The 24333-nt window shown below is 39.4% G+C and overlaps 2 protein-coding genes across 5 annotated transcripts in view; one reads left to right on the plus strand and one right to left on the minus strand.

The window, feature by feature from the left end:
* Positions 1-11385, minus strand: part of PARG (poly (ADP-ribose) glycohydrolase) — a 146180-nt gene extending 134795 nt beyond the window's left edge. The window contains exon 1 of the mRNA XM_011950376.1: positions 11357-11385. The gene's annotated coding sequence lies outside the window, so the exon portion shown is untranslated. The remainder of the gene's footprint in view (positions 1-11356) is intronic.
* LOC105517720 (mitochondrial import inner membrane translocase subunit Tim23) overlaps positions 1-24333 on the plus strand; it is a 30584-nt gene that overhangs the window by 3708 nt on the left and 2543 nt on the right. For 3 of the 4 annotated variants that reach the window (XR_001002706.1, XM_011950372.1, XM_011950373.1), the window contains exons 3-6: positions 6160-6253; positions 6487-6571; positions 8906-8964; positions 12222-12332. Coding sequence is in view for 3 of the 4 variants with exons in the window: in XM_011950372.1 (XP_011805762.1) it covers positions 6160-6253; positions 6487-6571; positions 8906-8964; positions 12222-12332 (349 nt within the window). In the remaining variant the exon portion in view is untranslated. The remainder of the gene's footprint in view (positions 1-6159; positions 6254-6486; positions 6572-8905; positions 8965-12221; positions 12333-24333) is intronic. The other variant, XM_011950374.1, reaches the window with a different exon arrangement.

Consider the following 24333-nt stretch of genomic DNA (forward strand, 5'->3'; position numbering starts at 1 on the left):
CCTCGTGATCCGCCCGTCTCGGCCTCCCAAAGTGCTGGGATTATAGGCTTGAGCCACCGCGCCCGGCCAATTTTTGTATTTTCAATAGGGATGGGGTTTCACCATGTTGGCCGGGCTCCCAAAGTACTGGGATTACAGACAAAGTGTGTTTTAAAGCTCAGTTTACAATATCAGGGTTCTTTTGACTAAGCATCAAAAGTTTCAAAGAGTATCTTTTTGAATCCAAGATATATTAGGAAATATATCTTGGATATATTAGGAAAGCAAGGTTAATTTAACACCTGAAAATTAATGTATTGTGCCATATCAATTTATAATAAAGCAATCAAGGAAAGAATATAGACCATGTGCTTATCTCAGTAGATTCACAAAAATCATTTGACAACATCCAACACCCCCATTTATGATTATAAAAACAAACTAGGCTAGGCACAGTGATTCACACCTGTAATCCCAGCACTTTGGGAAGTGAGGCGGGTGGATCATTTGAGGCCAGGAGTTTGAGACCAGCCTGGCCAACATAGTGAAACCCTGTTTCTACTAAAAATACAAAAATTAGCCAGGCGTGGTGGTGCCTACCTGTAATCCCAGCTGCTTGAGAGACTGAGGCACGAGAATTGCTTGAACCCTGGAGATAAAACTTGCAGTGAGCTGAGATCACGCCACTACACTCCAGCCTGGGCAACAGAGTGAGACCCTATCTCTAAATTAATTAATAAAACTAGACACAGAGGGGGCTTCAGCCTGATAAAGGGCATCTAGAGAATATCCAAAGCTAACATAATTTAATAGTGAAAGACTGAATACCTTCTCCCTAAGATCAAGAACAAAGTAAGTATGTTTATTCTCATTTATATTCAGCATTGTCTGACCAGGGCAATTAGTCCAGAACATGAAATGGCATTCAAGTTGAAAAAGATGTTAAACTATCTGTTTACCAATGATATGATCTTATCTATAGAAAATCAAAAGGGAAATAAATCACAAAAATCTATTAAAACTAATGATCGAGTTCAGCAAGTTGCAGAATACAAGTTCAATATACATAAATATATTTCTAGACAGTCGCAGTGAACACTACAAAAGTGAAATTACGAAAAACAGTTCATTACCAATAACATTAAAAAGCAAATACTTAGAAATGAATGGACCAGGTGCAAAACATATTCTGAAAACTATAAAACATTATTGAAATTAAGTGGAAAGACACATGCTGTGATCCTGAAAATTTTAATATTAGAATGACAGTACTCACCAAATTAACCAACAGATTTAGTGCAGTGCCTGTCAAAATCCCAGCTGGCTTTTTTTGCAGAAATTGACAAGCTTTTATCCTAAAATTCATACGGAAATTCAGGGTACATTAAATGACCAATGACCTTGAGAAAATAAATTGGAGGACTTGAACTTGTCAATTTCAAAACTTTCTACAGAACCACATCATGATAGTAACATAAGAATAAATCCATAGATTAATGAAATACAGAGTCCAGAAGAAAGACCTTGCTTTTCAACAAGGATGCCAAGATAAGTCAGGGGAGATGTTAAGACAACTGGAATCCATATGCATAAGAATGAAGTTGAACCCTAACTCTGCACCATATACAAAATGTTACCACCAAATGAATTAAAGACTTAAATGTAAACTAAAGCTGTCAAACTCTTAGAAGAAATCATAGGCACAAGTAGTTGTGACTTTGGATTAGACAGTGATTTTTTGGATGTGACACCAAAAGCACAAGTGATAAAAAGAATGTTGATAGATTGTATTTAATCAAAATTTTAAAATTTTGTGATTCAGACAATACCAACAAGAATGGAGGCCGGGTGCAGTGGCTCGTACCTGTAATGCAAGCACTTTGGGAGGCTGAGGCCAGTGGGTCACCTGAGATCAGGAGTTTGAGACCAGCCTGGCCAACATGGTGAAACCCTGTTTCTACTAAAAAATACAAAAATTAACCAGGCGCAGTGCTGGGCGCCTGTAATCCCAGCTACTTGGGAGGCTGAGGCAGGAGAATTACTTGAACCTGGGAGGCAGAGGTTGTGATGAGCCGAGATCATGCCACCACACTTTAGCCTGGGCAAAAGGGTAAGACTCTGCCTCAAAAAAAAAAAAGAATGGAAAAAGGCCTAGTGCAGTGGCTCACGCCTATAATCCCAACACTTTTGAGAGGCTGCGGTGGGAGGATCACTTGAGCCCAGGAGTATCACAAAAATTAGTGGGGTGTGGCGGTGTGCACCTGTAGTCCCAGCTACTAGGGAGGCTAAGGTGGGAGGATCACTTGAGTCCAGCAGGTCAAGTCTCAGTGAGAGTAGTCAAGCCACTTAACTCCAGCCTTGGTGACAGATGGAGACCTTGTCTCAAAAGGAAAAAAAAAAAAAAATTGGGAAAAGACAATCCACAGATTGAGAGTAAATATTTGCATATTATGTATCTGATAAGGAATTTATATCTAGAATATTTAATTTTTTTAACTCTTAAAACATTAGTAAAAAATAATTGCAAAATGGGCAAAGGATTTGAGTAGACGTTTATGAAGATATAGAGATGTCTAATAGTGACATGAAAGCTGATCAGTAACATTAATTAGAGAAATAAAACCACAATGAGATACCTCTTTACACCCATGGGGATCAGTATAATCAAAAAGAAAATAATACATGTTGAAGATGTAGAGAAATTGGATTTCTGTACATTGCTGGTGGAAACGTAAAATGACACAGCTGCTTTTGGAAACAGTCTGGCAGTTTCTTAAAGTGTTAAAAATAGAGTTACCTTATGACTGGCAATTTCGCTTACATATACTCCATACTCAAGAGAATTGAAAACCTCTGTGCACATAAGTTGTGAGTGAGTGTTCCTAGTAGCATTATTCATAATCAAAAAATGGAAACAAACCAAATGTTTATCCACTGATGAATGGATAAAAAAAGGTGGCATATCCATACAATGGAATATTATTTGGCAATGAAAAAATTATTAAATTATGCTACAATATAAATGAACCTTTAAAACTTCCTAAATGAAAGAAGCCAGTCACAAGAGACCACATATTGTGTGGTTCCATTTATATGGAATGTCCAGAATAGACAAATATATGGACAAGAAAGTAGATTAGTAGCTGCCAAAGGTTGAGAGTAAATGGACAGTGACTGCTAATGGGTATGTGATTTTTTCGGGGGGTGATGAAGATGCTTTAAAATTGATTGTAGTCTTGGTTGCATGACTCTGAATATACTACAAACCACTGAATTGTACACGCTAAGTAAGTTAATTATATGGTGCATGAGATACATATCAGTAACTCTGCATTTCTTGTTTGTGTTAAGTGTTCAAATTGAAGCAGGTTGATGATTTGACCTTGCCAGTTTAAAGCTTCGTTATTTTTGAAATGTTTTTCAGATGTTATATTTTAACATTGGGTGTTCATTGATTTTTTTGCTTTAAAAGTGCCCCTTTGTCAATTTACTCAAAATTTCAAAACTAGTTGCATGTATTTTGCTTCAATGTTGGATCTACACTTAGAGGTTGTACTCTAGATCTAGTTACAAATTCAGTATCATTGTGGCCCTGCATTGCTAGGTGGGGCTTATTAAGGTTAGACATAAAATAGTTGGTATCCCCCCAGAAAACTTGTGAATTCATTCTTCATCATGAACATTTATCTTCCATTGGAATTCTAGAGGGACTTCAGACTTAAAAAAGTGTTTTGTAAACCTCATCTGTTATTGGAAATAATTAAGGAAACCTTACATTTAAAGATACCTTAATAGAAATTACATTTTGTAAAACTTTTGTTTATACTTTTGAAGGTTAGAGACATCTTAAATAAAATAGTACCTTCAACTCACCATGTCGTGACTTTGGCAACAGCTTTTTTTTTTTTTCTTGTTTAATAATAGACACAGGGTCTATGTTGTCCAGGCTGGTCTTGAACTCCTGGGCTCAAGCAGTCCTCCCACCTCGGCCTCCCAAAGTGCTGGGATTACAAGCATGAGCCACTGTGCCTAACCAGCTTTTATCTGATGCAGTACTGTAGTTTCTCTTACTAATGCTTTTGTATCATCACTACTCTTAACATCCTCATTGAATTTTTTTTTAATTGTATCAAGTAATTTTTTTGTTAGCCAAGGTGAACATCTGGTACAAAAATAAGGAAAATTTAAATATTTTTGACATCTATATTGTTAAACACACAAAATTATAAGTTAAAAATGTTTTTTCTTTTTTTTCTTTTTCTCTAGCAAGTACATTGATACCCATTCTTGGATTTATCTTCTGTGTTAGCAAACTCTGGAACTTAGGGGATTTTAGTAATACTAGTGTCCTGGAGTGTCAGCAGGACAGGTTTAACAGGAGCTTTTTAGTAAATCTTCCTTACATTCAACATATTAACATACTTTGATAACAACCTTGTTTGTGTGTTGGACATTTGCTTGCAACCCTTGTTATATTTTTATTTTTTAGTTGCTACTAGCAGGAGAATGAGTTGGTGACATGCACTTGTGCTTGCTTGATAATGTTCATCACAGCCTTTTTTTTAAAGTTTTTTGTTTGTTTGTTTGTTTATTTATTTATTTATTGTTTGGAGATAGAGTCTCGCTCTGTCACCCTGGCTGGAGTGCAGTTGCGTGATCTCGGCCTCCGCCCCCTGACTTCAAGCAGTTCTCCTCCCTCAGCCTCCCAAGTAGCTGGGACTACAGGTGCGCACTGCCACACCCAGCTAATTTTTTGTGTTTTAGTAGACGGAATTTCACCATGTTGCCCAGGCTGACCTCAAACTCCTGAGCTCCGGCAGTCCACCCACCTCAGCCTCCCAAAGTGCTGAGATTACAGGTGGGAGGCACCACTCCTGGCCAAGTTTTCTGTTCTTAATTAGTGATCTGTTTCTGGATTGAAGGATTTTTTTTTTTTTTCTTCTCAGGAACCATGGCCTGAGAATTAAGGATAATTAGTTACCACATTGAATCTAGCATTTCAAAAAATTCAAACAAAAAGCACAGTTTAATACTAAGTCATTAATTTAAAAGTTGAAGTATCCAAAATTTATAAAACTCTATACAATTATACTATGACATGGGATCTATTCAGTTTTTATTATTGCCCAGCAGACCATTCTTATGTGATGAGAGTGGATGTGCTTGTTTACTTTTGCAATTTTTGGTGAGGATGTGTGCACATGCCAGAAAGAAAAAACCAAGGCAGAACCACAGTTTTCTGATCAGAAATACACTTTTCGGAATCAACGTTCAGTGTTTGCCACAAGGATGTAGGAAAATGTTAATTGTCAGTGGTCTTTACTATGTTAAATGTAACACACTCTGTGTCTTTTTGCCAAGAGTGTGGCCTAGCCATTGGAGGCTTATTTTAACAATCTTTACATGGAAAGCTTGCCAAAAATGAGTGTGTGTGTGTGTGTGTGTGTTTTTTTTAATCCAGCAAGGTGATAGGATTTTGTTTGTTTGTTTTTTCGAGTGTGTTTTTCATAAAGGTGTATTGACTCTTCAAAATTGGTAACCATATTTTGCTCTTAAGAGTGTCATTTCTCAATCTTAGTATTTTGGGTGACCTTCCAGGGGTTCATGCCACAGTTTGTATATACAATTACTAGAAAGAGGATCTGTAGCTTTCTAAGAGTATCAAAGGAATATATACTCCTTAAACAGATAAGAATTCTTAAAGGGGGTCATTTGCCCTTGCATAATTGATCCAAACTGTTGTACTTTATTAGTTTTTGGTCATTTTTTTGAACATTTGGCTTTATACATGGAAAGATGCACAATAAATAGCTGCTACAGAATGAAAGTTGTTTGCTTCTTCCAGACTGCTTGTCAATTCTATTCTTCTAATAGCTTTCAGTGTTCCTTTCTCTAGAGCTGTCCTTTCTAAACTTAACTTTTGCACAAATCTATCAGATTTAAGTTATGAAGGAAACAGTCTTTAATGAGACTCCCTTCTGAGAACTGGGTTTCCTATTTCATTTCACTTTGATTTAGGTATTACTGTTGCAGAAAGTTTTATTTTTATTTAAGTATAGGTTTGAGTTAATTTAAGGTTTACCTTCTGTGAAAAACTACTTTGAAATGTTAAAAAAGATGACTTTACAAGATTTGTATCTTGAGGGACCCTCAGCTTGGTTTTCATTATTATCCTTTTAGGATACAGATGAGTTTATTTTACCTACTGGAGCTAATAAAACCCGGGGCAGATTTGAGCTGGCCTTCTTTACGATCGGAGGATGTTGCATGACAGGTGAGTGTTAACATACTTTTTTCTCAAGTGTGCTCAGTTCAAGTAGTTGAGGGTGCTTAAAAATCAAAAGCAGTTAGAATGTTGGTTTCAGGGTTTTTTTTAATATTTACATTTGTCTTTTTCTATTAAAGGAAAAAGGATCAGAAGTGTAGTTATGCAGTTTTGAGTTTCTTTGTTTGTTTGTTTTTTAATGTAAAGCTCTCTTATCTGGGTGAATTGTTATGATTTACCAGGGGCTGCGTTTGGGGCAATGAATGGTCTTCGGCTAGGATTGAAGGAAACCCAGAACATGGCCTGGTCCAAACCAAGAAATGTACAGTAAGTCTCATGTAACCATCTTACATAGTGATACTTGAATATTAAGCTCTGTTTTGTTGGTTTGATGAGTACACCCTTGAGATTACAGATAGTTAGCATAGTTATGTGCTTTTTTGTCTTTGTTTTTTAATCTTACTCAAAAGCAACTAAGGAATCAGATTACTGACTCTAAGCTTTTAAAAAGGAGTGATTTTTTGAATCAGTGTCCCTCAGTCAGCTAGTGCTACGCCAGCCTGACTTCTCAGCTGCACCTGTTACATTCTCCAACCCTGTGTGACATGCTTTTCAAATTGTTGAATTGCTGATGGGAATTTTGGATTGTTTGGGGGCATGCAGATCCGTAGGAAATGGTAATGAAGACATAAGCGGCTCATGAGAGTGATGGCTCAAGCTGCCATCATTTGACTTGAACTTCTTACTGTCTTGACTTTACGTTTCCGAAATGATGAGCCAGATAAATTTTAAAGAGTTAATTCCAAAAGGATAAGACACAGTTTTCTGTTAGAACTTGAAGTTGCAGAAAAGGGAAAGTACAGCTAAAAGGATTGGAAAGTATGTTTTCACCCTACTTAAGAAGTAAACATGGCCAGTCCCTCCTGATATTCCTTAAACAATATGTTTAGTTTTGCCCATTTTTATGCTTCATATATGCTTCATGAGTATGTATTCTTCGATGGCTACTGTTTTTGTTTTAGGACGCATATTGTTCGGCCAGCAGATGGCACCAGATGTGCTAGAACTAGACCATGGGAAACTGGAACGCCTGTTACGTTGTGGGGTTTTTTGAGAGACATGGCCTTGCTGTGTTGCCCAGGCTGGCGTGCAGTGCCACCGTCACAGCTCACTGTAGCCTTGACTTCCTGGGCTCAAGTGATCCTCCCACCTCAGCCTCCCAAGTAACTGGGACTACAGGCACGTGCCACTGTACCCAGTTAATTTTTTAATTTTTGTAGTGATGTTGTCTCACTGTGTTGCTCAGGCTGTTCTCAAACTCCTGAACTCAGGTGATCCTCCTGCCTCAGCCTTCCAAAGTACTGGGATTATAGACGTGAGCCACTGCGCCTAGCCTTGTTTTTTATATTCCTGTTAACTGTGTGGATCTCTGTCCATGCTTTGCCAGCCTAGATCCTTCAGTATTTTTATTACTTGTCCCTTGCTTCAATAATATTTTTAACATTTTGTATTATGGGGAATTTTGAATATATAAAAGTAGACAAAAGACATAGCATAGTGAACACATGGACCATAACCCATGCTCAACCATGGCCAGTTCTATCCCATCTCCTTCTCCTCTCCCATCTTATTTTGAGACAAAAACCCCAGTATCATATTAAATACAAATTTGGAAGTAGATCTAGAAAAGACAACTTGCTTCCTTTCTTAAAATGAGTTACTAAAATGCTTGTTAAAAATGAAAAAATAATGGCTGAACTTAAAATACGTTAGTAAATATGTAACATAATTAGAAACAATGTACTTCTGTTTGTAAACTTTACTGATTGTTTAAAACAACCTTTCAGAAGCAATACAAATTTTTGTTTCTGTAGAATATTAATTAAATGAGTTGTTTAATAATTAAACTGAATGAGTTCCTTCACTCTTTGTTACTGTATTTCCATAATTTCCAGCAGTAGTCAGCCATCTGGACAGAACCATTCCTGGAATGGTGTTACACTGCTGGGAGAGGAATGTCTTCTCTTCATCCGGTTGCCTCCAGCACTGTTCTGGTGGTGTCTGGCACTGGTGCAAGGCAGGACTGTGCTTCCTTGAGTGTGTGCTGAGCATTCACCTTGGCTGCTTGGTTCTAGTCTGGGAGCAGACACAGGATGCTTTCCCCATGTATCCCAGTTAGATGGCTGATTCCTTCTCTTTAATTCTACTTTATATTCTGTACTTTGATATTCTTTACTTTGATTCTCTTTAACATTCTAAGCATATATTCCCCTTCCAAAAAGAACCTTTTAGAAGCTAGCTTGTCATAGTTAACAGTGGCATCTTTTACATAGATTAGTTGCTGTAAACCTCTGTAAAATACATTCCAGGCTGTCATTCAAAGCCTTATATATATTTAATGTGTATTCATTGTATTATACATTTAATAATAAGAATTTTCCTCAGTTATTGCCCAAAGTCTTAAAAGTTTTAACCTAATTTTCACTTATGTAGAGTAAAAACTATCCTTATTGAAATCTGAGATATTAAGATATATTTTAGAATTTAAAAAATTTTGAGCCTTGGATCTAGACATGTTAAATAGCTATTATTACTGTTTTTAAAGGTTACTAGAGAAATAATGATTCTAAATACAGATTCTTTCTCTTTCTGCCCTGGTAGGATTTTGAATATGGTGACTAGGCAAGGGGCACTTTGGGCTAATACTCTAGGTTCTCTGGGTAAGTAGAGATCTCGTTTGATAAATTGTTAAAGAAAGAATGTACAAATATCATGAACGATTTAATCAACCGATATTGTGGTCCTAGGATATGAGACAATTATGTTTAAATCCATTCCATTGCATAATGTAGATACTACTTAGGGAAAGACCATGAACTAACTTATGAAATAATCTCAGGTGCTGATACCATTCTGAATACCATTTCTGAATTTTTAAAATCTTTTGAACATTGCACACTCTCCTTTCCAAGCACAACACCCAATCATGTTTAAATGAAATCCAGATAATTTAGGTCCAAAGTAAAGAGCTTGGTATATTAGGCAAGGTTCAAGGTCCTGTAGTGATACAAGATACCTTAATCCGGTCCTCTTGCTATGTTTTCTTAATAGCCTGTTCATTAGTCTGTTTACCTGAGTAGATTCCAGGCACCTAATTGCCAGAATTGGAATAGGTTCTTTGTAGATAATGAAAACGTTTGCAGTTCTAGGCAAAAGGTAATTTACTAGTGCTTAATTAGAGCCTAATGCTTTCATACCGTATTGTTTATGAATGATTGATCACTTGGAATCGATCTCTTATGGCTTAGGTCCTGACATCCACAATTTTCATACTTTATGAACTTAGTTGGAAATCTCAATTTAAATTGTGGCAGATTAAGGAGGGGAAGACATAGAAAATTCATTGAAACCATAGAAAAAATGTTTATTATGGCAGAGTAAGGTGCTGCCTTGTCACAGAATTTGGAAGCAGTATATCTTCACACTGTAAAGCCAGTTTTCACATTTTGGATCCTAAGAGATGGCTGCATTCATATGTTTCTGATGTCTGCATTCCTCCCACCCTACTACTGAGTCACCCCCCTCTGTTTCTTTTAATTACTTGTATACCTAGTCAGCCCAGCCATCCTTGTCTGCCTAGGACTTTCAGAGAAAAGTCTAAGAAACCATGTTTCAATAACCCCCGTCCCCACGTCCCCCCGCCCGCCCCGCAGTCCGGGACGAACTAGGATGACTGGTCACCCTCTGCATACCCACTGTGGTATGATCAATAACAATGTTCTGCTCATGATCGGTTTCAGTTAAATAAGCTGAAGAGGAAGATGAGCTTTCATAGACGTATAAAAATACTGCAGGAGAGGAGTTGTAAGGCTGAGCACGGTGTATTGTTGCAAGGGTCAAGTGTAGCTATAATTTTGAGAAAGAACTTAAAAGTTTAACATATTCATTCCAGATAGGAATCTGTAAGAGCATAGAAGGATGGCTTGGGGGAAGATACTTTAAAATGAAATGGTGCTAGTGTTATAATATGTGAGAATCAAACCTCACATTTTTTTAAAATCTGTTTTTTCGTATACTAGAAATATGTGTGTGTGTGTCTTTAATCCAAAGTACAGAAATTATGGGTAGCATATAAATGAAAATTTTAAATATACTTCCTGAGACTTCCTAGCGGTACTTTCTAGAAATAGCTACTATTGATGTTTCTTCTGAGTTCTTCCCAGCGTTTCTCTGCATAGCCAGTTAGTCGTGTACCATGTGCACATGTCCTTGCTTTACTTGTTAGTGAAAATGATTCTTCTGGTTTTTAAGTTGCTGTATACCATTATATGAAAAGTCACTCTGAATCAGTTCAGATGGTACAAATGCTCTTGATGGGCATTTTATTTGTTGCCAGGTGTTTGCTATTAGAAACTGTTCTAGTGATCATTCCATGTATATCTTTGGATAAATTTATCTAAATATAATTGCCATACTGACTTTTGTGTTGAAAAAAACAGTTTTTCCTCTGCTCTCACACTATAACAGTCAACATAGGATATTTCTGTGACCAGTTATGTGGGAATATTTCCCCACATACCAAGTAATCTCTTTTGCAGTGGACACCGGCTGAGTGTCCTCCCATTTCAGTTCTGCCTGGAGATAGCATTAGATCAGCAGGTTGAGCGCACTGTCCCACAAAAATGAGCCCCACTTTGGATACTTCTGATACTGATCGCAAGCCCCAGGTTATTTTACCTGTGCTTCTGACCAACCAGCTTTGTCAGGGTTCCCACAACCCCCTCTTTGGGTTCGATTAATTTATCAGATTGGCTCACAGAACTCAAAGGAACACACATACTTAACATTTGCCTATTTATTATAATTTTTTTTTTTTTTTTTGAGAGAGGGTCTTGCTCTGTCACCCGTGCTAGAGTGCAGTGGAGCTCACTGCAACCTAGACTTTCTGGGCTTAAGCAAGTCTCCCACCTCAGCCTTTCAAGGTGCTGGGACTGTAGGCAACATGCACCACCATGCTAGGTAATTTTTTAAAAAAATTTTTTAGAGAAGGGGGTATCCCTATGTTATTGCCCAGGCTGGTCTCAGACTCCTGGGCTCATGTGATCTTCCCACCTCGGCCTCCCAAAGTGCTGAGATTACAGAAACTTTGTGAGCCACCACACCTGGCTGGATATTTTTAAAGGATACAGATAAACAGCCCAGTCAAGGAATGCATAAGGTGAGGCCTGGATGGGCCCTGAGTGCAGGAGCTTTCATTTCACTGAAGTTGGGGTACACTAGCCTCCTGACACGTGGGTGAGTTCTTTCTCGCTTTCCTGCAAGGCCCACAAGTTCAGCTGTCTAAAAAGTCCTCCGACCCCATCCACTTGGGCCTCATATGGAAAATTGATTGAATAGGCATGACTGAAGCATGGACAACCTTGTAGAACTGTGACTGGACAAAAAGGGCATGCTCTACTACTAACAGACTGGACGCAGAAACCCAGCAAGGCCTGTCTGCCCAGATTCTCCTTGGCCTTTCTGTGCAGCATTTCTTCTTCCTGGGTATGGGGTACGATCTCTTCTGAAATGGGGATCCTTTGGCCTGCAATCAGACAAGGTAGGTCATAGAATTTCTTTATGACCAGTTCCAAGACAGAAAGATGGGGAAAGATTAGAGTCCTTCTGTGAGGAGAAAAGGGAGCAGGTGAAAGGAGGACAGGAGAAGGTCAGAGAGATACTCTGTTTTCTGAGGCTGCTTCTGAGGCCTGAAGTGCCCCACTAATACAAAAAAGACCCTCACCTTTGTCCCTCTGAAGCTGTTCCAAAGCTGCTTCCAGAACCAAGGACAAATACTTTAATAAGTGATTGTTTTAGTCACTTAGGAAGGGCTATGGGAGTTATGAGCTAGGAACCATGGATGGAAACCAATATATGTATATCATAATATCACACTTTATCACTATTTTGTCACTGAGCACTTCCATTTCCTCTTTAGCTTTGCTCTATAGTGCATTTGGTGTCATCATTGAGAAAACACGAGGTGCAGAAGATGACCTTAACACAGTAGCAGCTGGAACCATGACAGGCATGTTGTATAAATGTACAGGTGAGTACTGTTGAATGGAGAACCATCTCTTAATACACTTGAAGTGCGCTTTTTAAAATTCATGGTTTTCAAGGAAACTACACTCTGTTGCAGTAAAATCTAGTGTTCTAACTTTATGGTTATTTTGGTTTGGTTTGGTTTTTAATTGTGGTAAAATAAACGTAAGATTTACCTTAACCATTTTTTAAGCGTACAGTACGTTAGTATTATAGTCACATGATTGTATAGCCAATCACGGGAACTTTTTCATCTTGCAAAACTGATACTCTATATCTATTAAGCCTCCTCCCAATTTACCACTCTCCTTAGCTCCTGATAATGTTACACTTTCTGTCTCTGAATTGGCTGTTTTAGGCACCTCATATAAGTAGAATCATACAATATTTGTCCTTTTGTGATTGGCTTATTTTATGTAGCATAATATCCTCAAGGTTCATCAATGTTGTTGCATGTGCCAGAATTCCCTTCCTTTTTAAAGCTAATATTCATTCTGTGTATGTATGCCACGTTTTGCATGTGCATTCTTTTATCAAGGGATATTTGGGTTGCTTCTACCTTTTGGCTCTTGTGAATAATGCTGCTACGAATGTGGATGTACAAATACCTCTTCAAGATCCTTTTCTGTTTTTGGATATATACGAGAAGTGGGATTCTTGGATCATATGGTTTGTGGTGGTTTTTTGACATTAAGAAGATAAGATTCTTTTCTGTATTTTTCATTCATTTTAGTTTAGTTTTTTTAATCTTGGACAGACTAAGCAATAGAATATTCAGAATTGGTTTTGTTTTAAACAGTAGTTTGACCTGTGACATCAGCATATTAAACTCTCACAAGACACCCAAGGTCAAAGCCCAGGAATGACTTCCCTGTAAGTCAGTTTAGAGCATCTTATTCCTGTGATCATCTTACTCTACTGGGAGATCAACATGTTCCTGTCAAGGGTCAGATAATTCTCTTCTGTGATAAATTTTTACTAGTTTAGAAGCATACATTCAAGTAATGCCTAATTTAGCTTTTTTATTATGTTGATATATCTTTGGCTACTTAATTTTTATTTTTACCAAAATAATCGACATACATGATTTTTTAAGTCAAGGTTTTTATCTTTTTAACATCTGAAATATTTTAATGATGTGCAACAGTGTTCTATATGTCTCACCTTAATTCCCTTTTCCCAAAGGCAACTTTTAATTTTTTTTTTTTTCTTTTGATATGGAGTCTCACTGTCACCCAGGCTGGAGTGCAGCATCATGATCTCAGCTCACTACAACCTCCACCTCCCGGGATCAAGTAATTCTCCCATCTCAGCCTCCTGAGTAGCTGGGACTGCAGGCATACGCCACCACATCTGGCTGATTTTTGTATTTTTAGTAGAGACAGGGTTTCACCATGTTGGTCAGGCTGGTCTCAAACTCCTGACCTCAGGTGACCCACCCTCCTCCCTCCCAAGTGCTAGGATTACAGGCGTGAGCCACCATGCCCAGCTTATTTTAATATTTTTTTAAAACAGTCACTCTGTCATCCAGGTTGGAGTACAGTGGCACAATCAAGGCTCACTGTAGCCTTGACCTCCTGGGCTCAGGTGATCCTCCCATCTCAGCCTCCTGAGTAGCTGGGACTACAGGCACACGCCTCCACACCTAGCTAATTTTTTTTTTCCAGAGATAGAGTCTCACTGTGTTGCCCCGGCTGGTCTTGAACTCCTGAGCTCAAGCAATCATCCTGCCTCAGCCTCCCAAGGTGCTGGGATTGCAGGTGTGAGCCACCATGCCCAGGCTGCTTTAATTCATTATTTTTTATTTTCATGTTTCTAAATAATATTATTGTCTTGATTTTTCTTGACTTTTCAATGTTACATATAGTCTGTTGACTTCTAAGAGTTTCCTCTTGGAAACTGTGTTAGCTCCTTTAAGAATTGTACAAAATATGCTTTTTTTGTACAAGAATTGTACAAAATACCACCTTTTCTTTGAGGCTGTCTCTTAAACACTGTAGTACATACAGTTTTGTACATACATTTTAATTGTAGGATAAATTGCTAAAAATAAGTTACTTGAGCAAATTATCTGCATGCTTAAAACGTGAATGACTACTACCAAATGACCCTTCCAGTACTTGCTAACCTTTGCCAGTGTTGTCATCTACCATCACTTTTTTTGTTTTGTTTTTTGAGACAGAGTTTCACTCTTGTTGCCAGGCTGGAATGCAATGGCACAATCTAGGCTCACCACGACCTCTGCCTCCTGAGTTCAAGTGATTCTCCTTCCTCAGCCTCCCGAGTAGCTGGAATTACAGGCGTGCACCACCATGCCCAGCTAATTTTTTGTATTTTTAGTAGAGACAGGATTTCTCCATGTTGGTCAGGCTGATCTCGAACTCCCAACCTCAGGTGATCTGCCCGCCTCAGCCTCCCAAAATGCTGGGATTACAGGCGTGAGCCATCGCACCTGGCCTACCATCACTTTTTTTTAAGCTAGGTGGTGAACCATTTTAATGTTTTACTTTGCTTTTTCCTGGTTGCTTATGAGATTGAGCACCTTTTTTTTTGTTTAGTGGTTGGTGGCATACCCTTTCTCTATTTTTTATCATATTATTGGTTTGATTGATTTGTTGGAACAGTTTATGTATTATGGCATTAGCACTTTGCCGATTATATGTTTTACATGAATTTTTACTTCCTGGAAAAATGTTGATGGCGGTAACAGAAATGTAGAAAGCATCCAGAGGTTCTTTTTGGTATGTGAAGTGTAATTGTCAAGGGCTGGTATTCAATTTAGACATTGATAAATAGAACCTCTTAACAATAACCTTAATGAGAGTTGCCTAATTTGTATATCCTTTTACCTTAAATGACTTTGTTTTTCAGCTGACTTTTTTATGGAAGGAAGACATAGGATTAACAGTTCAGGGTGTTTTGGAGAGGAAGGCATCGCCCATATCCTTTGGTTTCTGAGGGCTTACTTCTGAGAATATGTGACAAAGCTGCTCTAAAATTCCTAAGCTTACTGATGATAGCAAAACTACAGCTGTTTCTTTTCCAGTAGAGCACTGGTTATTATTGAATAGATTCTCATATGTCACAGGGAATCTAATAACATTTTACATTTTTGGAGAAAATTTATGTAATTCATTAAAGAAGCATTAGATCTGAATTAAAATCACATGAATATCAGAGGTCTACCTTTAAATTAGCCTTTTGGGGCTGGGCACAGTGGCTCACACCTGTAATCCCAACACTTGGGAGGCCAAGGTAGGTGGATCATCTGAGGTCAGGAGTTCAAGACCATCCTGGCAAACATGGTGAAACCCTGTCTCTGCTAAAATACAAAAATTAGCTGGGCATGATAGCGGGTGCCTGTAATCCTAGCTAGTTGGGAGGCCGCGAGAAGAGAATTGCTTGAACCCAGGAGGCAGAGGTTGCGGTGAGCAGACATCGTGCCACTGCACTCCAGCCTCGGTGATAGAACGAGTCTCCGTCTCAAAATGAAATGACATGACATCATGAAATGAAATAATGAATAATTGAATGCGGGTGGTGCACTCCAGCCTGGCCGATACAGCAAGTCTCTGTCATGAAATGAAGTGATGAAATGAAATGATGAAATGAATAATGATATGCCAGGTTTGGTGGCACACTCCAGCCTGGGTGACAGAGCGAGTCTCCATCTTGAAATGAAATGAAGAAATAAATGAAATGAATACTGAAATGAAAAAATGAAATAACAAAATGAAGTGCTGGGTGTGGTGGCACACTCCAGCCTGGGCAATAGAGCGAGTCTCCATCTTGAAATGAAATACGAAATGCCGGGTGAAATGAAATGAAATGAATAATGAAATACCCGGTGTGGTGGTGCACTCCATCCTGGGTGATAGAGTGAGTCTCTGTCTCGAAATGAAATAACATGACATGACATGATGAGATGAAATAATGAAATGAATAATGAAATGCCGGGTGTGGTGGTGCACTCCAGCTTGGGTGGTAGAGTGAGTCTTCATCTTGAAATGAAATGAAATGAAAAATGATCAAATGAAATTATGAAATGAAATAATGAAATGAATAATGAAATGCTGGGTACAGTGGCACACTCTAGCCTGGGCAATAGAACAAGTCTCCATCTTGAAATGAAATGAAAAACGAAATGGTGAAATGAATAATGAAATGAAATGAAAAACTGAAATAGATGAAATAAAATAATGAAATGCTGGGTGCAGTGGTGCACTCCAGCCTGGGCGATAAGAGTGAGTCTCTGTCTCGAAATGAAATGCAATGGGATGAAATGAATGAAAAAATGAAATAATGAATAATGAAATGCCAGGTGAAATGAAATGAAGAAATAATGAAATGAAATGAATAATGAAATGCTGGGTGTGGTACTGTACTCCAGCCTGGGTGATAGACTCCATTTTGAAATGAAATGAAAGAAATGACATGATGAAGTAAATATGAAATGAAATATGAAATGCCGGGTGTGGTGGCTCATGCTTGTAATCCTAGCACTTTGGGAGGCCGAGGCGGGCTGATCACCTGATGTCAGGAGTTCAAGATCAGCCTGGCCAACATGGTGAAACCCCGTCTCTACTAAAATACAAAAATGAGCCTGGCATGATGGCAGGTGCCTGTAATCCCAGCTAGTTGGGAGGCTGAGAGAGGAGAATTGCTTGTACCCAGGAGGTAGAGGGTGCAGTGAGCAGAGATCACGCCACTGCACTCCAGCCTGGGTGATACAGCAAGTGTCTGTCATGAAATGAGAAATGAAATATGAAATGAATAATGAAATGCTGGGTGCACTCCAGCCTGGGCGATAGAGCAAGTCTACATCGTGAAATTGAAAAACGAAAGAGATGGGCCGGGCGCGGTGGCTCAAGCCTGTAATCCCAGCACTTTGGGAGGCCGAGACGGGTGGATCACGAGGTCAGGAGATCGAGATCCTGGCTAACACGGCGAAACCCCGTCTCTACTAAAAAAAAAAAAAAAAAAAACTAGCCGGGCGAGGTGGCGGGCGCCTATAGTCCCAGCTACTCCGGAGGCTGAGGCAGGAGAATGGCGTAAACCCGGGAGGCGGAGCTTACAGTGAGCTGAGATCCGGCCACTGCACTTGAAATGAGATGAAATGAAGTGAGAAATGAAAAAAAAAAAAAAAAAAAATATAAAATGAAATAATAAAATGAATAATGAAATGCCAGGTGTGGTGGTGCACTCCAGACTGGGCGATAGAGCAAGTCTCTGTCTTGAAATGAGATGAAATGAAGTGAGAAATGAAATGATGAAATACAAAATGCCAGGTGAAATGAAATGAAATGAATAATGAAATGCCAGGTGTGGTGGTGCATTCCAGAGATGAAGAGCGAGTCTTCATCTCAAAATGAAACTAAATGAAATGAGTAATGAAATGCTGGGTGAAATGAAATGAATAATGAAATGCCAGATGCAGTGGCACACTCCTCCCTGGGTAATAGAGCGAGTCTCTGTCTCGAAATGAAATGACGTGATATGACATGGCATGATGAAATGAAATAAATGCCAGGTGTGGTGGTGCACTCCCAACTTGGGCGATAGTGAGTCTTCATCTCTAAGTGAAATGAAATGATGAAATGAAATGAATAATGAAATGCCAGGTGCGGTGGTGCACTTCAGCTTGAGCAGTAGAGCAAGTCTGTGTCTCGAAATGAATTGAAATGAAATAAATGAATAATGAAATGCCGGGTATGGTGGTGCACTCCAGCCTGGGCGATTGAGCGAGTTTCCGTCTTGAAATGAAATGAAATGAAGTGAAGAAATGAAATAATGAAATGAATAATGAAATGCTGGGTGCAGTGAAATGAAATGAAGAAATAATGAAATGAATAATGAAATGCCAGGTGTGGCACACTCCAGCCTGGGTGATAGAGTGAGTCTCCATCTTGAAATGAAATGAAATGAAATAATGAAATGAAATATGAAATGCTGGGTGTGGTGGCTCACATCTGTAATCCTAGCACTTTGGGAGGCCGAGGCGGGTGGATCACCTGAGGTCAGGAGTTCAAGACCAACCTGGACAACATGATGAAACCCCATCTCTACTAAAATACAAAAATTGGCTGGGCATGATGGTGGGTGCCTGTACTCCCAGCTATTTGGGAGGCTGAGAGAGGAGAGTCACTTGAACCCAGGAGACGGTGGTTGCCGTGAGCCAAGATTGCGCCACTGCACTCCAACCTGGACAGCTGAGCAAGACTCCGTCTCGAAAAATAAAAATAAAAATAAAGGAATAAAATAAATAAATAAGCCTGTTTGATCTGACAGCTGCTAGTTTTTTCCTCATGATCTTTCTCCTAAAATAGCTCTGTACCTACTGTGTTGAGCCTTTTTTTTTTTTGACAAGGTCTCAGACTAGAGTACAGTGGTGTGATCATGGCTCACTGCTACCTCTGCCTCCTGGGTTCAAGTGATGCTCCCATCTCAGCTTCCCAAGATGCTAGGACTACAGGCACACGCCACCATGCCTGGCAATTTTTTGTGTGTTTTTTTTTTGTAGAGACGGAGTTTCACCATGGTGCCCAGGCTAGTCTCAAACTCCTGAGCTCAAGCAATCCACCGCCCCTTGGCCTCCCAAGTATTGGGATTAGAGGTGTGAACCACTGTGCCCAGCCCCCTCTTTTTAAAGATGTCTGTATTTAAAGAGTACATTGGGAGTTGGAAATAGTTTAGGTCAGCAGGGATTAGCCATTCCCTGAATGTAAACTTCTTCACTCGTGCTATAGAGTGCCTAAGGTCATTTCCAAATCCATGAATCTGGAAGTTGAAGTTGTCTTCTTGACAAACTTTATGTCTGTGCCCTGTCTTCTTGGGTCTGTTTTTAACCAGAAATTAATAAGACATTGATTTGCCTTGTTTGAGTGATTTCAGTGTTTCGAGTTATTAAAACAGGAAGTGTGAGCCCATGTTGGAATTCTGGATCAGCAGATTATTTACCTCTTCCACAATTGCAGTGGAAATTGAAATCTGTTTGTCACATGACACAGAATTAATGAGTATTCTTTTTTGCTTTTTCTCTTCTGAGCCAAGAGCTTTCTTTTCGTAATTTATGTTGGAGGTGTTCCAGACTATGTTATGTTACTACTGCAAGAAGGTCCTTGCCATAGAAAGTTAGACTGTCATTTCTTTTGATAATATCAAATATTCACCCTTTTCCTCTGTCTTAAGAATGCATATAATATGCCTTAAATTAGATGCTAACTCAGTACATTCTTACATTCAGGGCTGCCCTTAAGGAGATACCATAGTGGCTTCCCTTATGTAAGAAAATGGAGTGGAGGGGGTGAGCTGGAGCTTCTGTTGGGCTAGAAACACCTCCCACTCAACTCCAGCCATTTGCCACTCTGCATAGTGAATGTACTTCATTTATTCAGAAGAAGCTGGGATCCCAGATTTTTATGTGCAGTCTTCTGTTTTTAAAATATTTGATCTTTTTCAACATAATTTGGCCCAACAAAACTGTTGCTGGCTTGGTGCTGCCCTTGTGCTGCCAATTGAAGTTTAACATTTGCCTAACCCTAAAGACTTTCAAAGTGAAATTATTTTTAGGTTCTTAACAAGGTTTTTCTATGCCAAGGTAAAATTTTCAAGGGCATATGAGGTATTTACTGTCTCACTCAGAGTTCTGTTTAAGTGAGCACATGGGCATGCTTGTTGGAGAAAGTGTTGTGAGCTCTTATGGATAAAGTTTGAAATGCAACCTATTTTCAATTAAAAAAAAAAAAGTCTCTCAGATATTTCAGGAAAAGTTAGATTTTACAATCCTTTTAAGACTTAAGACTTTTAGGTCTGTGAAGTAAAAATGCTACCTGATATTTGTGGTGGATGAATTACTGAAAAACAGAATTCCTCAGCGAATCAGGTGTCTGATGAATAATAAACCAACCTAACCAAAAAAAGCTGCCTTTCAGAGGGAAGAATATAGAATGTGTAGTTAGTTAAGCTATTTAAAACAGAAATGTTAGGCCTGGCATAGTGGCTTACGCCTGTAATCCCAGCACTTTGGGAGGCCAAGGTGGGCAGATCACGAGGTCGGGAGATCGAGACCATCCTGGCTAACACAGTGAAACCCCATCTCTACTGAAAATACAAAAAAGTATCCGCGCGTGGTGGTGGGCACCTGTAGTCCCAGCTACTAGGGAGGCTGAGACAGGAGAATGGCATGAACCCAGCAGGCGAGGCTTGCAGTGAGCTGAGATCGCACCACTGCACTCTAGCCTGGGCAACAGAGCAAGACTCCATCTCAAAAAAAAAAAAGAAATGTTATGAAAAATTTGGAAATATTTGTCACTAGCTGTATGACCTTTTGAAAAAGGTCCACTTAATACTGTGCTCATCTATACAATTAGGGTATGATGATTATCAATTTACAGGATTGTGATGCATTTTAAATGAAACAAGTTCCATTAAGTGCTTATTGCTGAAGGTATAATTCAGTGAATGTTCGTTCCTTTTCTTAGAGCAGAATTTGGTATTTTATTTTCACCTAAGCCGTTGTGGTTCAGTTCTTAAGGTTTATTTTTTTTAAGTTGAATGGTGTTTAGTGTGCCCATGTTCATAATGGCATATTATTCACAAGAGCCGTACAGGCTAGGTGTGGTGGCTCATGTCTGTAATCCCAGCACTTTGGGAGGTCAATGTGGGCAGATTGTTTGAGTCCAGGAGTGCAAGGGCAATATGGGGAAACCCTGTCTATACAAAATATTAGCCGGACTTGGTGGGTGGGCACCTGTAGTCTCAGTTACTGGGAAGGCTGAGATGGGAGAATCACCTGAGCCCAGGAGGTCAAGGCTGCAGTGAGCATTGATTGTGCCACTGCACTCTAGCCTGGGTGACAGAGTGAGACCCTGTGTCAAAAAAAATAAAAATAAAAAGATAGCCTCTAAGTGGCCAAGGCAAGCAGATGGGCAGATTGCTTGAGCCCAGGAGTTGGAGACTATCCTGGACAACATAGCTACTGAAAACACAAAAAATGAGCTAAGCATGGTGGTACATGCTACTCCCGAGGCTGAGGTGGGAAGATAACTTGAGCTTGGGGAGATCAAGGCTGCATTGAGCCGTGATCACACCATTGCACTCCAGCCTGGGTGACAGGAGCAAGACCCTGTCTCAAAAAAGAAAAATGTGGTATATACATAAAATAGAATATTATTCTGCCTTTAAAAAGAAGGAAATTCTGACAGATGGTAAGACATAGATGAACACTGGGCACATTATGCTAAATAAGCCATCTACAAAAAAATACTGTGTGATTCTACTAATGTGAGGTACTTAGAATAGTCGGATTCATACAGATTAAAAAGTAGAATGGAAGATGGCCGGAATGGGGTGTAGTTATTGTTAAATGGGCAAAGAGTTTCAGTTTTGCAAGATGAAAAGAGTCCTCTGAAGATAGATGTTGGTACACGGAGCACCGTGGCTCATGCCTGTAGTCTCAACACTTTGGGAGGCTGAGGCGGGAGGATTACTTGAGCCCTGGAGTTCAAGACCAGCCTAGGTAACATAGGGAGACCTCATCTCTACAGAAAATAAAAAATTTATCCTGGCATGGGGGTGCATACTTGTAGTCCTACCTACTTAGGAGGCCATTGTGGGAGGATCACTTGAGCTCAGAAGGTCTAGGCTGCAGTGAGCCTTTACCACGCCACTGCACTCCAGCCTGGGCGACAGCGAGACCTTGTCTCAAAAGAAAAAATAAAGGAAAAGTAGATGTTGGTAGCACAGCGGTGTGAATGTACTTAATGCCCCTGAAATGTACACTTAAAAATGGTTAAGGTGGTAAATTTTATGTTACATGTATTGTACCATAATTCTTAAAAAAGTTTTTTTAAAATTTTAAGACTGCTAAACAGTTCCCAACAGTGGTATTTAGTAGTCATGTTAGTATGTAGGTAATACTGTTCCTCTAGAGCAGGAGCCATCAACTGATCATGCTGGCCAGCTGCCTGTTTATTTGCTGTGTGAAGGCTAAGAATGTGTTTTACAGTTTTACATTTTTTAGTTAAATTTTAAATAGTTATATAAGTACCTACATAACAATAGCCTTTGACCCTCAAAGCCTAAAATGTTTACTATGTGGCCCTTTCAAGAAAGATATATGCTAATCTGTGCTTTAAAGTCATTGTCATTTGAATGCATTAGTTCTGCCACTCACCAGCCCTGTATCCCACAAACAAGGCACTTAAATATTCTGGGCCTTATTTTCTCATGTATAAAAGAAGTGGTGCTTGCCTATCACTTTGGAAGAACTACATAAGGATCCCAAAATACGGGAGGTAAAACTGAAACACAAGTCATATTTGCTTTGCTTTATAGAGATTGACCATTGGCCTTATTTGGTTACTCTGTTCAAAGCAAGTACCTTTGCTTATCAACCTCCTGTGCTTAGTTGTGTAGAGTTGTTTGAGTAAAGAAACCCTAAGAGACCCTTAAACTTGCAAACAGATCAACCAGTTGGGAAACCCTGGAATTAATGGAAACAGTTACAATTAGAACATGGCTGGTATGTGGTAAAAGGCCACCCTTGAGTGAAGATTAGCCATGTGTTAAGTACAAACACCAATGTTTAGTGTCTTCTTGTTGGAGATGATTTTTTTTTTCTCTTTGGCTTTTAAGAAGTAACTTCATTGATTTGAACTAAGTTTTTGATTCATTTGGCAAGAAAATAGAAAGCTTTTGGGGGAGTAAATTATTTAATATGTTACTGGTGTCCCAAGTACCTTTTTATTTTTATTTTTTTTGAGACAGAGTCTTCCTGTATTGCCCAGGCTAGAGGCTAGAGTCCAGTGATGCGATCTTTGCTCACCGCAACCTCCACCCACCAGGTTCAAGCGGTTCTTTTGCTTCAGCCTCCCACGTAGCTGGGATTACAGGTGCCCGCCACCATGGCCGACTAATTTTTGTATACTTAATAGAGACGGGGTTTCACCATGTTGGCCAGGCTGGTCTTGAACTCCTGACCTCAAGTGATACGCCCATCTTGGCCTTCCAAAGTGCTGGGATTACAGGCGTGAGCCACCATGCCAGGCCTTTTTAAAATTTTTTTTATTTTTATTGTTTGAGACCAGGTCTGGCTTTGTTGCCCAGGCTGAAGTACAGTGGCACAATCTTGGCTCACTGCAACCTCCACCTCCTAGGCTCAAACAATCCTCTTACCTCAGCCTCCCAAATATCTGGGACTGCAGATGCATGCCACCACACCTAGCTAATTCTTTACATTTTTTGTAGAGATGGGGTTTCACTATGTTGTCCACGTTGGTCTTGAACTCCTGGGCTCAAGCAGTCCACCCACCTTGGCCTTCCAAACTGCTGGGATTACAAGTGTGAGCCACTGCATCTGGCCCCCAAGTGTCTTAAAGCCTTATAGATTCCATTGTCACTATGTTACCCCTAGTGCATATGCCAAAGAGGATTCCCAGGGAAGCTTGTTATTTGATAGCTGAGAACTAATGTGAGAATCCTTCCATAATGGCCAAGTAGATACCATGTTCTTAGAATGCACAAAGCAAAGAACCGGCTAGAAGCAGTGGTTTTGCAGCTCTTTCCAAAGCCCATGGACTGACTTCACAGTCTTGTGGATTATTGACTATAGGTTCAGGGGAGTTAATCTGAAGTTGAATGTGTGGTTATAGGAAATAATGTCTGCAAAAGTATTGTGTTTTCAACTACCGGCCCGTCATCATTTTTCCAGACAAACAGCAGTGAGGGCACCTTGGCTATTGCTTGGTTTTATGTTCAGAATGGGGTTTTGAGTTACTACATTTTGGCCACCTGCTTGGAAGAATCCTTATTACACTCAAAATTAGATCTAATAACTGAGCCATAGCAATGCTGTTGCAGATACCTTTAGTATTTATTCTCCTGTGCCTCATGGTTAATAATTTCCACATTAGGAATTTGGTCTAATTATAGTTCACTTTCAGTTCTGCAGCTTTTTACTGATTTACTGGGCAGAGACATGAGGTTGATCCTTATTAAACTGAACA

The sequence above is a fragment of the Colobus angolensis genome, unplaced genomic scaffold (assembly GCF_000951035.1).
Source record: "Colobus angolensis palliatus isolate OR3802 unplaced genomic scaffold, Cang.pa_1.0 Scaffold306, whole genome shotgun sequence".
In the NCBI taxonomy this organism is placed as follows: Eukaryota; Metazoa; Chordata; class Mammalia; order Primates; family Cercopithecidae; genus Colobus; species Colobus angolensis.